The sequence below is a fragment of the Rhinatrema bivittatum genome, chromosome 9 (genome assembly GCF_901001135.1).
Source record: "Rhinatrema bivittatum chromosome 9, aRhiBiv1.1, whole genome shotgun sequence".
Lineage (NCBI taxonomy): Eukaryota > Metazoa > Chordata > Amphibia > Gymnophiona > Rhinatrematidae > Rhinatrema > Rhinatrema bivittatum.
This window is the reverse complement of record NC_042623.1, coordinates 104,396,908-104,412,025: the sequence shown is the minus strand read 5'-3', so window position 1 is coordinate 104,412,025 and position 15,118 is coordinate 104,396,908. Positions and strand designations below refer to the sequence as shown.

Sequence of the window (15,118 nt, the reverse complement as noted above, 5' to 3'; positions counted from 1 at the left end):
CCATCTTTTATAATGTGTAGATTACATCTGGTCTTGGCTTCCAAGATGGTGTTTTTAAGCAATGTCCATGTCTGGTGCAAACTATGAACCTTTGCAAATAAACTTTTTAGTTTTCTTCTGTTTTCTTCAATGTATCAAAGTCTCCTTTTTGAAAATTAAATGCTAGTGCCATAATTTTCCTTAATGTTGTCCCTTGTTACTAAGTCAGATTTTATTGTGATATGATCACTATGTCTAAGTGACCTCAATGCCATTACCTCTTGCAGCAAATCATGCATTCCACTAATGTTTAGATCTAAGAAATCTCCCACTGTCACTGGTTCTTGGACCTTATTATTGCATCTAGAAACTCTAGAAATGAAGGAATGGGATAACCTGGGGCAACGTTTGGGTAACATTAGCGATGATTAGACATCATCTTGAATATACACTTCATCTTGAATCATCTTGAAGATACACATTAGATGATCAACCTGTTCACAAGCTATGGAACCGTGCTCCTCCTATTTACTTCATATACATTAGCACCTTCGCTAATTCTAACCTGCACTAGCCCGGACTCCATTATGACTCTCTTGTTTTTAAGTTATTGCTCTACTCGGGCTTTTATTTTTCAGCTGTTCAAGCTTCCAAGTTTATAGCCCTTGTTTAATGTAACTTTGTTTTCCTTCTGATCATAAATTGTTGTTCCGTTTGTTACAGTTCTCTATCCCCGTTCGATGTAAACCGACCTGATATGGTATTTAACCATGAAGGTCGGTATAGAAAAATGCTAAATAAATAAATAAAATAATTCCCTAGCATGTCCTGATGTGGCATTTACCTAATCAATACCGGGAGAAATGAAATTTAAAAAACAAACTCCGTAAACAATTATAATTTTTAGAAAGGTGTCAGCAAGCCCGGTGGTCTTATAATTGTTTGTTTACTGGAGTTTATGTTTTTTTATCCCTTTTTTTTTGTTGTTGGGTGTTTACTGAATTTGAGGTTGTATTTGGACTCTTTTGGTTGTGAGAAATGAAATTTCCCATTATCTCGCTGCCAAATTTGTTAGCTTCCCTAATTTCTGTTAGCATATATCACTTGTCTGTTCATTCTGGCCAGGCGGGAGCGGAGCAGGCTGAGCACCACGAGGCAGCATCGGGTTGCCCGCACTATGGGACCAATGTGCCTGCCTCTCCCTTTCGCCGGGTGCTGCTGCCGATGGGCCCTTGCCCCCGGGAAGACACCGGGAGCAGAGGTTATCGCGGGAGAGCCGCACTGCCGGCTCCCCACAGGCCATACACGCCGAGGCGCATGGCATCGCCGCGCTGTAAAGGAGGGGAGGCTGCCCAAACAAACACCAGAGCCTGGGAGGCCAAAGGAGAGCAGTGCTGCTCTAGAATTGCTGTTTATTTTATTTTTTTTGTTTTTTTTTTAATCGTAAACTAACGTGCTGGCCTCACCAGAGCACAACCCGTGGTTGTCTCTGGGTCAAGAGGGGAGGGGACCCGGCCCACTGGTAAATCCCCCCCAGTCCACTTACTGGTTGCTGCTCCTCGGGAGGCCCAGCATATTTGTTTTTATCTACAAAAAAAACTTTGTTTTAGCCAAACAAATCAAGGATTCCTGCACAGCCTTCCCTTCCCTTCCCTTTTTTTTTATAGAATCAAACAACCAGGTCCACCTTCATCTGCTGGAGACAGAGAAATACTGAAGGAGGCTGCAGGTGATGCATCCTACTTACAGGGGTGCCCTTCAAGTTTTTCTCTGTCTCCATCTGCCGGAAGGGAGGCATAACCCCAGCAGTCTGGGCTGATCCGGGTAAATACAGGGAATGTTTGTTTTTCAGGAAGAATTTTTTCAAACAGATTAAGGGAACTGCAATAGGGGCCCCCATAGTCCCCCATATGGCAAGTCTCTATGTTCATTTTCCAAGACAATTTTTTCTATCAGTATATTTTTTGGCAGAGGATCATTTTGTGGCTTCGCTATACAGATGACATTTATTTGCTGTAGCATGCTAATGAGGACTTTCAAGACTTCTTTCATATTAAATTCATATGTGATTTGAATTTAAATTTCTCATATGTGGCTCATATGTTTTGTGTGGCGTTTTGGACATGTGGTCAGATTTGGGTTTTGAGACCACCGTGCATACAAAAGTCACTGATTGCAACTCTTTGTTGTGTTATGACAGCTGTCATCCATGGAATATGAAGGAAGTGATACCAGTCAGTCAGTTTTTTAGGCTGTGCAGGGTTTGTTCATCCTTGGATGATTTTAAATAGGTGGCAAAAATGCAAGCTTCCTTTTTAGAAAGGCATTATCCACAGAGAGTGATTAGACGAGCCTACAAGAGGGCACACTTCTGAAATTGTGATTGGCTATTAAAGAAAAAAAACCTGTTGTTCCTTCATACAGAGTAGTGTCTGATTTAGCACCTACTCCATTAACACACAATCGGTCCGATTCAGTAAAGTCCGCGGGAAAGCGGGCGAATGCCCACTCTCCCGGCGCGCACAGGCCACTCTCCTGTGTGCACAATTCTGTATTTAAATGAGGCCCAGTGGTAAAAACGGGCAAAAGGAGGCGCTAGGGACACTAGCGCGTCCCTAGCGCCTCCTTTTAGACCAGAGCAGTGGCTGTCAGCGGGTTTGACAGCCGAAGCTCAATTTTCCCGGCATCGGTTCTCGAGCCCACTGACATCCACGGGCTCGGAAACCAGATGCCGGCAAAATTGAGCGTCCGGTTTTCGACCCGATAGCCACGGGCCGACTTCAAATATTTTTTTTTCTTTTACTTTTTTTACCCTTCGGGACCTCCGACTTAATATCGCCATGATATTAAGTCGGAGGGTGCACAGAAAAGCAGTTTTTACTGCTTTTCTGTGCACTTTCCCGGTGCCCGAAGAAATTAGCGCCTACCTTTGGGTAGGCACTAATTTCTGAAAGCAAAATGTGCAGCTTGGCTGCACATTTTGCTTTGTGAATCATGCGGGAATACCTAATAGGACCATCAACATGCATTTGCATGTTGCGGGCGCTATTAGGTTCAGCGAATTGGATGCGCGTTTTTGGCCCCTTACTGAATAAGGGGTAAGGGAAAACGCGCATCCAGTATCGGCCTGAATGTGGTTAGAATTATTAAATCACATTGGTCAGTGCTAAAAGAGTTTGGAGTATTCTTGAAACTTCCCCTTTTCGCATATTCACAAGGTAGGAATCTGCAAGATGAACTGGTTTCCTCCTTTCTACCATCTCACAAGGATGGATGCAGTCAAGTGGAAGGTATACACCAGCCATGTTGGTAGGTGCAGTATATGTGTACTTTCAATGATGATATTGGAATTTATATATCCTAGGATGTCTCAGATATTGACTGTGGTCTCAAACCACATGTCAAGTAAGTATGTAGTTTATGTCATCCTTTCCCATGTGGATTTATGTTGCGGACTAGTCATCTCTTAAAAACACATATCATAGAGCATTGTAGCAAATTAAATAATAGAAACATATAGAAACATAGAAATGACGGCAGAAGAAGACCAAATGGCCCATCCAGTCTGCCCAGCAAGCTTCCCTCATTTCTTTTCTCATACTTATCTGTTTCTCTTAGCTCTTGGTTCTAATTCCCTTCCACCCCCACCATTAATGTAGAGAGCGGTGATGGAGCTGCATCCAAGTGAAATATCTAGCTTGAGTAGTTAGAGGTAGTAGGGGTAGTAACCGCCGCAATAAGCAAGCTACACCCATGCTTATTTGTTTTTACCCAGATTATGTTATACAGCCCTTATTGGTTGTTTATCTTCTCCCCTGCCGTTGAAGCAGGGAGCTATGCTGGATATGCGTGAGGTATCAGTTTTTTTCTTCTCCCCTGCCGTTGAAGCAGAGAGCTATGCTGGATATGCATTGAAAGTGAAGTATCAGGCACATTTGGTTTATCAGGCTCATAATGCTCATGTTGAGGCCCCACTTGGCTTAGTGTTGACATAGTTCATTTGATTTACAGTTTTTTGTTCAACAGCAACTGATAATTAGTTCTGAGTCTTCCTCCTAGGGTCATGATATGAAACTCCAGAGGGGGAAGACTCAGAACCAATATCATGAAATATTTCTTCATGGAGAGGGTGGTGGTTGCCTTTAATGCTCTCTCAGATGAGGTGGTGAAGACAAGAACAGTTAATTCAAAAGAGCATGGGACAAACACTGTGGATCCCTAAAGGCATAAAGAAAGGGATGGTGTAACATTTCTGTATGGGGGTAACCCACACGCAGTGGCAGTTATTCCACTTAACAGAACACATAGGCATAATCTGCATGGAGTAGGTTACTAGCCTTAACAGAACATATGGGAGTAACCTGGCGGGCGTGGCAGTTACCACCCTAAAGAGAACACAAGGGGGTAACCTACACAAAGTGACAGTTACTACCATAAGCAAATTGCTGGACAAACTGGATGGACTATCTGGTGTTTGTCTGCAGTCCTTAATATGTTACTAAGTTAGCATGAACATGCACATCTTCAGTGGGGAGATTTATCTCAGCAGTTACTTAAGATTGAACAAAAATGGATTTATCGTTTAGACTTGGTGATTCCAAATGGTCTAAATCAGAAGATGGAGCAGAAGGTTTTTCTGTAATACACTGTGTTTGGAGTCTTTTGATTGTGACTGAGCTTTTGAGTTGAATGATAGTAGTTCTTTGGCTTGACCCAAGGGCTATATGTTAAGGAGTTCCTGTTTAGGATTTGAGGGGTGAATTTTGATTGGTTGCATTTGTGACAGCTTAATAAGTATGGTTTTGCTGAAAACAATTTAGCAATTTAACTAAGTACTCAATTGGCAGAGATGATTTGATAGTAGGTTTTGAATTTTTGTGTTTTTGTTAATGTTGATTATTTTTTCTTGTATTTAGTCAGTTCATATGATGGTCATGATGTACCTGTTTTTGGCAAACATGGTTCCCTTTAGACTGATATGGATGGTAAGTTCTTAGTGGCAAATAAGTCCTAATGAATTTGGTATGATAACTATAATTGGTTTTATGCTTTCTTTTTTATACTCCAAATATAGTTCCACTGATGCAGCCTCTTTTGGGAGGCGAAACTCGGGCCTGTGTTGGGAAATAATCTGGATGACAATTGTAAGAGATATAATTTGATAGTAGATGATAGTTGAATTGAAGCCTAGTTTTGTGAGCTGAACTGGACTTTGAGAAGAATTAAAGCATTGCAAGTATATTGGTTGGCCACTTCTTTAAGCTGTATTGTTACCTTTTGAAAAAAATCATATGAGGATTAATAGCATTTGGAGGAAATATATGAGATTAGTTCTGATAGATTTTTTAATATATGGTTAGAATGTTTGTGTGAGTGAATGATTGATGCATGGATGTTCTGAGTTTTATGTGTGAGCTGATTTGAGAGTGTATGGGTTCATTTTATTCTTTTAATGTTTATTTATTTATTTATTTGTTCAGTTTTATATACCGTCATTCAGTGCAGCCATCATAACGGTTTTCAAAAATCAAACAGAGAATAAACCATTAAAAACATTGATGCATAAATTAATAGTGGGAAATAAGAAGGGATCGGGGAGAGGTTGGTGGAGAAAAAGGGAGCATAAGGAAAAGAAGGGAAAAGGATTATGGTAACAGTATTGGTATTTAAACATCTTCGGGACTGGTCTTCTAGTGTTGTTAATTATAAGTTCATATTGCTATTATAATGGTCGTTGCCAGACGATATTTCATTATCTCTTTTGCATGAGTATGGTTGGTAGTCTTGGTTAAAATTAGATTGTTGAAATAAATAATCATTAACATAGACTATATGAAAAAGAAAAGTCTTTAGATCCTTCTTGAAAGTTTTGATATGGGTTGAAGGGATAATTTTGTGATTGTAATTGATGCAAATGTTTGCAAGTATATGCACATTTACAGATGTTTTGTAATTTTTTCAATATTGTAAAAAATGTTGAAAATTGAGCATAATTGTTGAATAAATAGAGGTAGATTTTATAACATGCGTGCGGGGCATACATGTGCACATGCTACCCAGCGCGCGCACATGTATCCCTGATTTTATAACTTGCGCGTGCAGGTGCGTGCAAATTATAAAATCAGGAGTCGGCGCGCACAAGGGAGTGCACAATTGTGCATCTTGCGTGTGCCAAGCCGCGCTGCCTTCACCCATTCCCACCCCTTCCCCTAACCTTCCCCCCCTAGCCCTACTCTAACCCCCTCAAAAAATGTGTTTTACATTTTGCGCCTGCCTCTGGGCAAGTTGCACGTGCCGGCCGACTGCCAGCGCATGATCCCCAGCACAGCGGCAAATATGGCCGCTGTGCCGGGAGTCTAACCCCACCCCGCCCCACAAATGCCCCGGACCGCTCATGCCCCACCCCCTCCCCACCCCTTTCTGCAAGCCCCGGGACTTACACGCGTCCCGGTGCTTTACGTACATCACCGGGCCTTTTTAAAATAGGCCCGGCACGCATAACCCTTTGAAAATCTGGCCCACAGTGCATTGTTTATATACCATCCCATGTATAATATTGTTATTTTTTTTATTTTGGGATGATGATATTGATTTAGCTGCTTTCATTATACCAGAGGGGATCTGTTATACTGTAGTGAAGCCATAATCTTTCTTGAATAGCTTCAATTTGTTTACTTAACATTATTTGTAGCCAAGGGTACATGGCTCGAATCACAGCCTGTGTAGGGATGGGACGTTTGTAATTTTTTATTATTGTTACACTGCTGCATAGCTGGTGGACCCTTGGGCTGAGACGACGTCAGTGCTTTCTGTAGGAGGGCTTCCCAAAGACTCTCGTCGTCGGGAGGGAGAAGCTGGAAATGGAGACTCAACAGGACTTTCAGCTGTACCAGCCCTCGTTCCCCGCAGGTTGAGCCCTTGGGTGCCGGGGCCGGCAGGATTTAGGAGTGGGACTCCAGATGTAGGTGGTTCTGAAGATGGGAGGCAAAAGCAGAGTTGAGAGTAACAGAGGTCGAAGCTGGTGGCGGGCTGGAGAATCCAAAGATGGGCCAGAGGTCAGGGCAGGCAGCAGGCGAGGCAGAATCCAGGAACGGGCTGAGTCAAAACCAGGGAAGCAAACAGAGGGTGCGAGGAAGCAGGAACACACGAAGACGGAGCAGGAAGACTCAGAAGCAGGAGCTGGAACAGACAAAGGCTGAACTGGAACACACAGAGGCAGGAGTGGGAACACACGGAGGCAGGAATGCAGAGCAACTAGTACTCAAAGAGTGGGACCTGTTGCTGAGGCAAGGATTGGGCAGCAAGAGCTGCCTTAAGTAGTGCTGGTGGCTGAGGACAGCATCTGTATCTGCTGGAGGCCTTTCCTGCCACGGCCCCTTTAAATTGGGGGCGGAGCCACATGCGCTCCTAGCAGGAGCTGGGGCAGGTGGTGGCATTGTCAGCTCCCCGCCGCATTTGGAGAGGGTGATGGCAGCCTGGGGAGCTGCGAAGAAGGCCTGGACTGCTTCCGGGGGGGGGGGGGTAAGTGTAGCCGGCTGCAAGGTCCTGTGGCTGGCTGCCATAACAATTATACTGTCACACTCCCAGATCATCCAAGCAAACAATTTATAAACATAATATATATCATTTGGATAACATGATATGCTGACTTTTACTTGCAATTAAATATAAAAAAGGTAAAAAGAATTCCTTATACAAGACTTGGACTTATGATCATGCATAAGGCAGAGAGTTTAACAAGCGTAAGCTACCACTGAGGGATGTTCATTCGTTTTGAACGAATGCGCAATCTGCAATGTATAGCTCCCTATTTGTTGCATTCGTGGGGTTCTGAAACGTATGGCGAACCCCCATGAATGCAACGTATCACTAACGAATAAAACCTCACCCTCCTGACCCCCCCAAGACTTGCCAAAAGTCCCTGGTGGTCCAGCAGGGGTCCTGGAGCGAACTCCTGCACTTGGGCCGTTGGCGGCCGGTATTCAAAATGGCTCCGATAGCCTTTGCCCTTACTATGTCACAGGGGCTACCGGTGCCATTGGTCGGCCCCTGTCACATGGTAGGAGCAATGGACGGCCAGCGCCATCTTGTGCTTTTGGCAAGTCTTGGGGGGGTCAGGAGGGTGGGGGGGTTGTAGTTAATTAAGTTTAAAGGGTTGGGATGTTTTGGTTTTTTTTAACTTTAATGGGAAACGAATACCATACGTAACTAATGGACGAATCAGGGTCCCCCAAAAACAGATGTAATGGATTTGGGTCCCGACAAATGCGAATAACGAATCAAACGTATCCGTCCCTGCTGCACATCCCTACCACTGATGATGACTATTATGATGATGGTCATTTATTGCCTTTAAATTATTCTTTGCTACATCAGAATAAATAGAAGGTTAATTGATTACAGGGGTGAGGGGTATAATTTTTATAGTTGTATATCACTAATACCTTCCAGGTATTCAAAGGTCTGTGTTATATCTCCCTTGCTCCTCATCTCCTCCAGGGTATACATATTCAGGTCTTTCAGTCTCATCTCATATGGCTTTTGAAAAAGACCTCACACCATTTTCATCACCTTTCTCTGGATTGCTTCCATCCTATCCTTATCCTTTTTGAGATAAGAACTTCAGAACTGAATACAGTACTCCAAATGAGGCCTCATCAAAGACCTATACAAGGGCATTTTCACCTCCTTTTTCCTACTGGTTATTCCTCTTTTTATGCAGTCCAGCATCGCTCTGGCTTTTGGCACTGACATGTCACACTGTTTTGTTGCTTTCAGATCTCCAAACACTATCACCCCAAGGTCCCTTTCCCTGTCCATACACATTAATCATTACCCCCATCTCATGCATTTTTTTTCGATTACTGCACCCAAATGCATGGTTTTGCACTTCTTGCCATTAAATCCCAGCTACTAAACCTTCACCAGTCTTCAAGCTTTCCTAAATCACTTTTCATTCTCTCTATTCCTTCAAGCATGTCCATTGTGTTGCAGATCTCTGGAGTCAACTGCAAAAAGGCAAACTTTTCCTTCTATTCCCTCTGCAATGTTATTCAGAAATATATAGAACAGAATCAATCCTAAAACTGATCCTTCAGGCACTCCTCTTAACACTGTTCTCTCTTTTCACAGTAAGTTCCATTTACAATTACATATTGTCGCCATTGAGTTAAACAATTTGTAATCCAATCCACATTTTGGCACCCACTCCAAGGCTTTTCATTTTATTCATTAGCCTCCTATGAAGGACCATATCAAAAGTTTTGCTGAAATCCAAGCAGATCACATTGAGTGTTCTTCCGTGATCTAATTCTCTAGTCACCATTCAACAAAATAAGTCAGGTTCATTTGACAGGACCTTCCTTTGGTGAAACCATGTTGCCTCGTGTCCAGCAATCCACCAAATAGCTAGTTCACTATCCTTTCCTTCAGCAGCCTCCTATGTATAAAAAGAGTAGATTTGTACAATGTACTCTTTACCTAGCTTGATTGCATCAAGCTAGATAGAGAGTACATTGTACAAATCTGTTCTTTTTATACCGTTATTCACTCCAAATCACAAAATCTTCACTGATGGCAACTGTGCTGTTTTCATGATTGACTGTGTATGTAAAACTTCCCCCTAAAACCTACCCACTTCACCCAAATCTCACCCCGAGTTATTAGTGATCCCTCTTATAGTGGTATAAAAAGTTTACTTATATTTAAGCTTCTACAGAGTCTCTCTCTCCTATCAGCAGGCTTAACCACCAATTGAAATAAAACCCTGTTCAATCAGTTACACAGTGTGCAATGGACAAGTCAGCTTGCAATGTGAAAATAACACAGGTGCAATAACTAACATGTGTTGCAGTAAAATACCTATGCAGTACCCAAAAATTATCCTAACCATGTCACATTTTTAGCACAAGCACTATTTCTGCTAAATTTATAGCACAATGATGAATCTAGTTCTTAATCATACACTTTTACACCTGCTAATTGACTCACTCAAGTGAAACTGGACATATCTGTTGTCTCCAGTGTTTGAGTGGGAGGTGTGAGTGAACTGGTGAGGGTTCAGGATTAAGGCTAAAGAGCCTAGGGGGTAGATTTTTAAAAACTGCGCGATCGCGTACTTTTGTTTGTGCAGCAGGCGCAAACAAAAGTACGCTGGATTTTATAAGATACGCGCATAGCTGCGCGTATCCTCTAAAATCCTGGATTGGCGCGCGCAAGGCTGCCGATTTTGGGCAGCTGGCGTGCGCCGAGCTGCGCAGCCTGCCTCCGTTCCCTCCGAGGCCGCTCCGAAATCGGAGCGGCCTCGGAGGGAACTCTCTTTCGCCATCCCCTCACCTTCCCCTCCCTTCCTCTACCTAACCCACCCCCCCCGGCCCTATCTAAACCCCCCTTCCTTTATCCATGGATTTACGCCTCCCAGAGGGAGACGTAAATCCACGCGCGCCAGCGGCCTGCTGGCGTGCCGTGCTCCGATCCGGGGGCTGGTCCGAAGGCCTGGACCACGCCCCTGGGCTGGCACCACGCCCCCGGTCCCGCCCCCGAAACGCCGTGCCCTGCCCCCGAAACGCCGCATCATCGGGTACCCGCCCCCGACACGCCCCCTTCCAAAAACCCCGGGACCTACGCGCGTCCTAGGGTTCTGCGCGCGCCGGCGGCCTATGGAAAATAGGCGCGCCGGCGCGCAAGGCCCTGCTCACGTAAATCCGGGCAGATTTACGCGAGCAGGGCTTTGAAAATCCGCCCATAGATGTACAGGAGAAGGACTGAGTGAATCGGCGGGGGTATGGGTGAACTGGTGATTCCAAAGTATAGGCAAGGGTTTTCAAAATGATATACACTCATGCTTTATAAAATACATGCTTTTACATATAAATTATGGATATTACGTATTATATTTTTTTATGTATAACTAAAACATTAGGAATAGTACTTTCTTTCATACGAAAAGAGTTTTACATTTTTTACATTTTTACATATCAGACAATTTTTTCAAAACTGTCACACTTCCACATTACGTTTATAACACTCCAATGAATTAAAAGCAATTACCCCCATTAAAAATAATTACTTCAATGTTTTAATATGACATTTACATTAATCCCTATTTCACAATATCCACTGTCATCTTAGAAGATGCAATAAAATAAGTTTACAATATTGTATAATAATTATGTTACTGTTCAGTTGTTTTTTACTTCTATTGTTTTATAAAATTGTGCAATCCTCCACACTCCTAGCATTGAAATCAGTTTATCCTATTGTAGATATGTACACCTCTCCAATACTGCCATGTTTCGCCTCACTAGGCTTTTTCAAGGGGGCTGATCAGCGCGCAATGGGAGTTGAGTTCTTACAGTCACAATCCTTTTTGTGAAACACTTTGTCACATGCTGTGCTCTCCTCAGCTAACTTCTCTTACTCTAACAGCTGCTCATCATGCTCTGAATGATTTTTAATATGTAACCAAGGACTCCCAAGCTCCCGAAAGCACTTTGATTTAGGGTTTCAGTTGCTGCTGCCACAGTCAACTCAGTGTCAAGCTGTTGCATGCTGTGCACTCCTCAGTAGCTTCTTTTTCTAAAGTCACGCTCTCCGTGACTTTTACAAGGCTCCCAAGCTCTCACATTTTTCTCTGACTTGGCATCTATTGTCTACAAGTTTCTCTCAATCCATTCTTCCAGGCAATAGCTGGAATATGTTATACTATATATAAGATAGGGATTTCTGTGAATTATATATATGGCTTTCTTTCTATATAATTTTTTACATGCCTAAAATATACACAAACATATGAAATGGGTAGAGTAAGTAAGTGTTTCTTGCATTGGAAATATTTGTATGTACTGGAACATGCATGTGTATTTTTGGAGCAGAAATACATATTTTATAAGCTATACAGTTCACACAACACAGTTTATAAAATACAAACATTAAATGTACGTGTGTCCACTTACACGTGCAAATATTGTACCACAGACAGATTTGCATTTACACAGATATGAAACTTAAAAGCTGTATTAATCTGTTCTGAATTTCAATCTCAGTGAATAGACACATCTGAACACAGGGGATATACCTCATGTGGTCATTGCTCTGCATATTACAATTACCGAGTTTCCCATCTCTCAAGGACAAACATTGTTTTGAATTTTTCGAGCACCTGTGAGTCAGCTGCCATAGTCTGTGCTATAAATATTGCTTTTATTTATTTGTATTGGGATAATGATCGGGCTGATACAGTATAGTGCGCTCCAGTGCAGCGCACTGTTAGCCCGAGTTTGGCCGTGCGTTTTCGACATGCAAGCTTTACCCCTTAAACAGTAAAGGGTAATAGCACGTCGAAAACACGCGGCCAACCCCCCCAAAACTAATAGCGCCCGCAACATGCAAATGCATGTTGATGGCCCTATTAGTTATTCCTGCGCTATCCAGAAAGCAAAGTGTGCAGTGAAGCCGAACATTTTACTTTCAAAAATTAACGCCTGCCCAAAGGCTGGCGTTAATTTCTGTGGCACCGGGGGGAAGTGTAAAAAAAATTTAAAATTAAAAAAAAAAATGTTAAATCGGCCCGCGGGTCAGAAGATGGATGCTCAATTATGCCAGCGTTCGTTTTCCGAACCCGTGGCTGTCAGCGGGTTTGAGAACCGAAGCCGGCAAAATTGAGCGTCGGCTGTCAAACTCGCTGACAGCCGCTGCTCCTGTCAAAAAAGAGGCGCTAGGGATGCGCTAGTGTCCCTAGCGCCTCTTTTTACTGCAGGCCCTCATTTGCATACTAAATCGTGCGCACAGGAGAGTGGCCTGTGCGCGCGTCAGGAGAGCGGGCGCTCGCCTCGGAGCATTGGCTCTCCCACGGGTTTTACTGTATCGGCCTGTATGTGAGGTGTCAAAACTCACATAATAGAACATAATAGCTGTCTCTGCATTTTTAAAACAGAAACTCCAATGGAAATAAACTGTCTTGCCAAAAAGCATTTATTTACATTTCCTGATTGTGATAAATGAGGCTGCACCCAGACTGTGAGGTGATGATTTGAACAAAGATCTACTATAGTGAGAAAAACGCTGGCTATACTGCTTAAATACAATTTCTCTTCATTAACTCAACAATGAGATCAACTTTTTGATGGTTTTCTGAACAAACATCTTTGGCTTTTTAGCATTTCTTTCCAACATACTGTTTTTTGAAAAACTGTAATCTCTTATCATCATTGGATGGCATAGAATTCCTTCTCTTATATTAACTTTTCTCAAGTTTGGTAAGAAGCCTAGAAGTTTTGATTTTCCCCCATAGGATGCCGGTTCATTTTGATTTTCAATGGATGAATTCTGATTGGTTGTTGGATACGTTTTCAGTTAGATGCAGACATTCCACTGCATCTCTGCTAGGGTGTTTTTGATAAATATTATGATTGACTATCATACGATTTAAACTTCCAGTTAGCTTGTTTCTTTATAAATCCCATTTTTCAACTGATAAAATCTCTCTATGTGCATTTTGTGTTCCTTGAAAATATTCTTAAGACAATTCATCTTGGGGATGTGAATAGGTGTTGACAGAATATTTTGAAGATACTCCCCCAAGGCAGGCAACGTCGGTGATATTTTTTTTGTCAACATCTCGACATCACAACTTTTTTTTACTGAATCAATATTTTATTTTATCCTACAAAATCTTCTTGAAGGCTTTGTTGGAAAATTAAAGATTGTACTGTATACAGGCATCACCGAACATACATGAGGTGTACGCTTATATTGAGGGTAATTTAAACAGCTCCCATAGGGCTGAAATCTGAGTGTACAAAGTCTGTTTTGAAAATTAGCAAGACCACATGTAACTTAGTGATGCACAGATGTGCACATTTCCATTGGCTAGAGAGCAGGTGTAAATGTCCATGTGTTCATTTACGTGTATTTATTAGAAAACTGAAAGTATGCATGTAAATCTTTTAGCTCTAGCTCCACCTCTGGGAATGCCTCTTTGCATTATGTGAAAAACTATGCATGAAATCACTTTTGGACATATTTTTATGTATACAATCTTTAAAAATCCTGTTTACATATGTAAAACCATGTTCTATATGCAAAAATGCTTTTGAAAATTATCCTCAAAAAGTGCAAAAGCATTTTCAAAATGTAGGGCAATTAAACAAAATTATTTGACATTTCCATATTGATTATTAGAAGTGTCATCTATTGATGATTCATGCACTTGTTTTGTGGTAATGTTAGTAGAGTTTGGGAATTTTTCCACTCTATATTTTTGACCAGATTACAAGTAATAATGGAGAGGCTGAGACAATCTTGATTTTGACCTACTGCACATATGAACTAATTTAGAAAGTAATACGTGCAATGGGTTAACTTCAGGACTGGCTTAGCAACTTTCTCATAATCAGATAATCTTAAGCTGTGTGTGGAAGATTCCAAAGAGTTTCCTAAAAATGAATTGGCTGCAGTCATTATTTTATGTTTTATCACCCATTAAAATAATTCAATTGATTATCAAAATGTATTCCCATGAAACTAAATAAAATTAAGCAAATTAATAAAACCCAGCTTAGCATAAAGCATTCCTGGCTCCATAAACATTTCTTTAGTTACTTACTCTGTATCCCTGAAGGTGGCCCCGGATACTTGCTGGTGGAACTGCTTCCCAGTGAATTTTCACTAATGTGGTATTAACAATATGGACTTCCACATTGCTAGGAGCTACCATAGGTACTAAAAAACACAAGCATAACAAAAGTTGAGAATAATAATTTGTGACCACATAATGAAATGATTTCAGATCATTAAGAGAGAGTGGATGGACTGGCTAAAAACATCCTATCCCATATTATGCAGTGGAATAACTCCAATAGGTAGAAGAAACCCATATCATATAGTGAGAGTGAGTGAGTGAGAGTGAGAGAGAGAGAGAGAGAGAGAGAGAGAGAGAGAGAGAGAGACACTAGCCATAATGCTCTTGCCCTAGATAGGTATTTATATCTCTATGGGAGGCCCACCTAGTAACTCGAGGTGAGGTTTAAGTATTAGTGTAGGGGGTTAGGGGCCACTTTGGCATTCAATGTGAGACATACAAACAGAACAGTGGTAGGCGGGCCTCCCATAGAGATATAAATACCTATCTAGGGCAAGG

The 15,118-nt window shown here is 41.9% G+C and overlaps 1 protein-coding gene across 3 annotated transcripts in view; it reads right to left on the bottom strand.

Annotated features, from left to right (window-relative positions):
• The window catches only part of NRCAM (neuronal cell adhesion molecule), a 515,870-nt gene that overhangs the window by 113,824 nt on the left and 386,928 nt on the right, over positions 1–15,118 (bottom strand). For all 3 annotated transcript variants that reach the window (XM_029616764.1, XM_029616763.1, XM_029616765.1), the window contains exon 21: positions 14,585–14,700. In XM_029616764.1, coding sequence (XP_029472624.1) covers positions 14,585–14,700 — 116 coding nt within the window. The remainder of the gene's footprint in view (positions 1–14,584; positions 14,701–15,118) is intronic.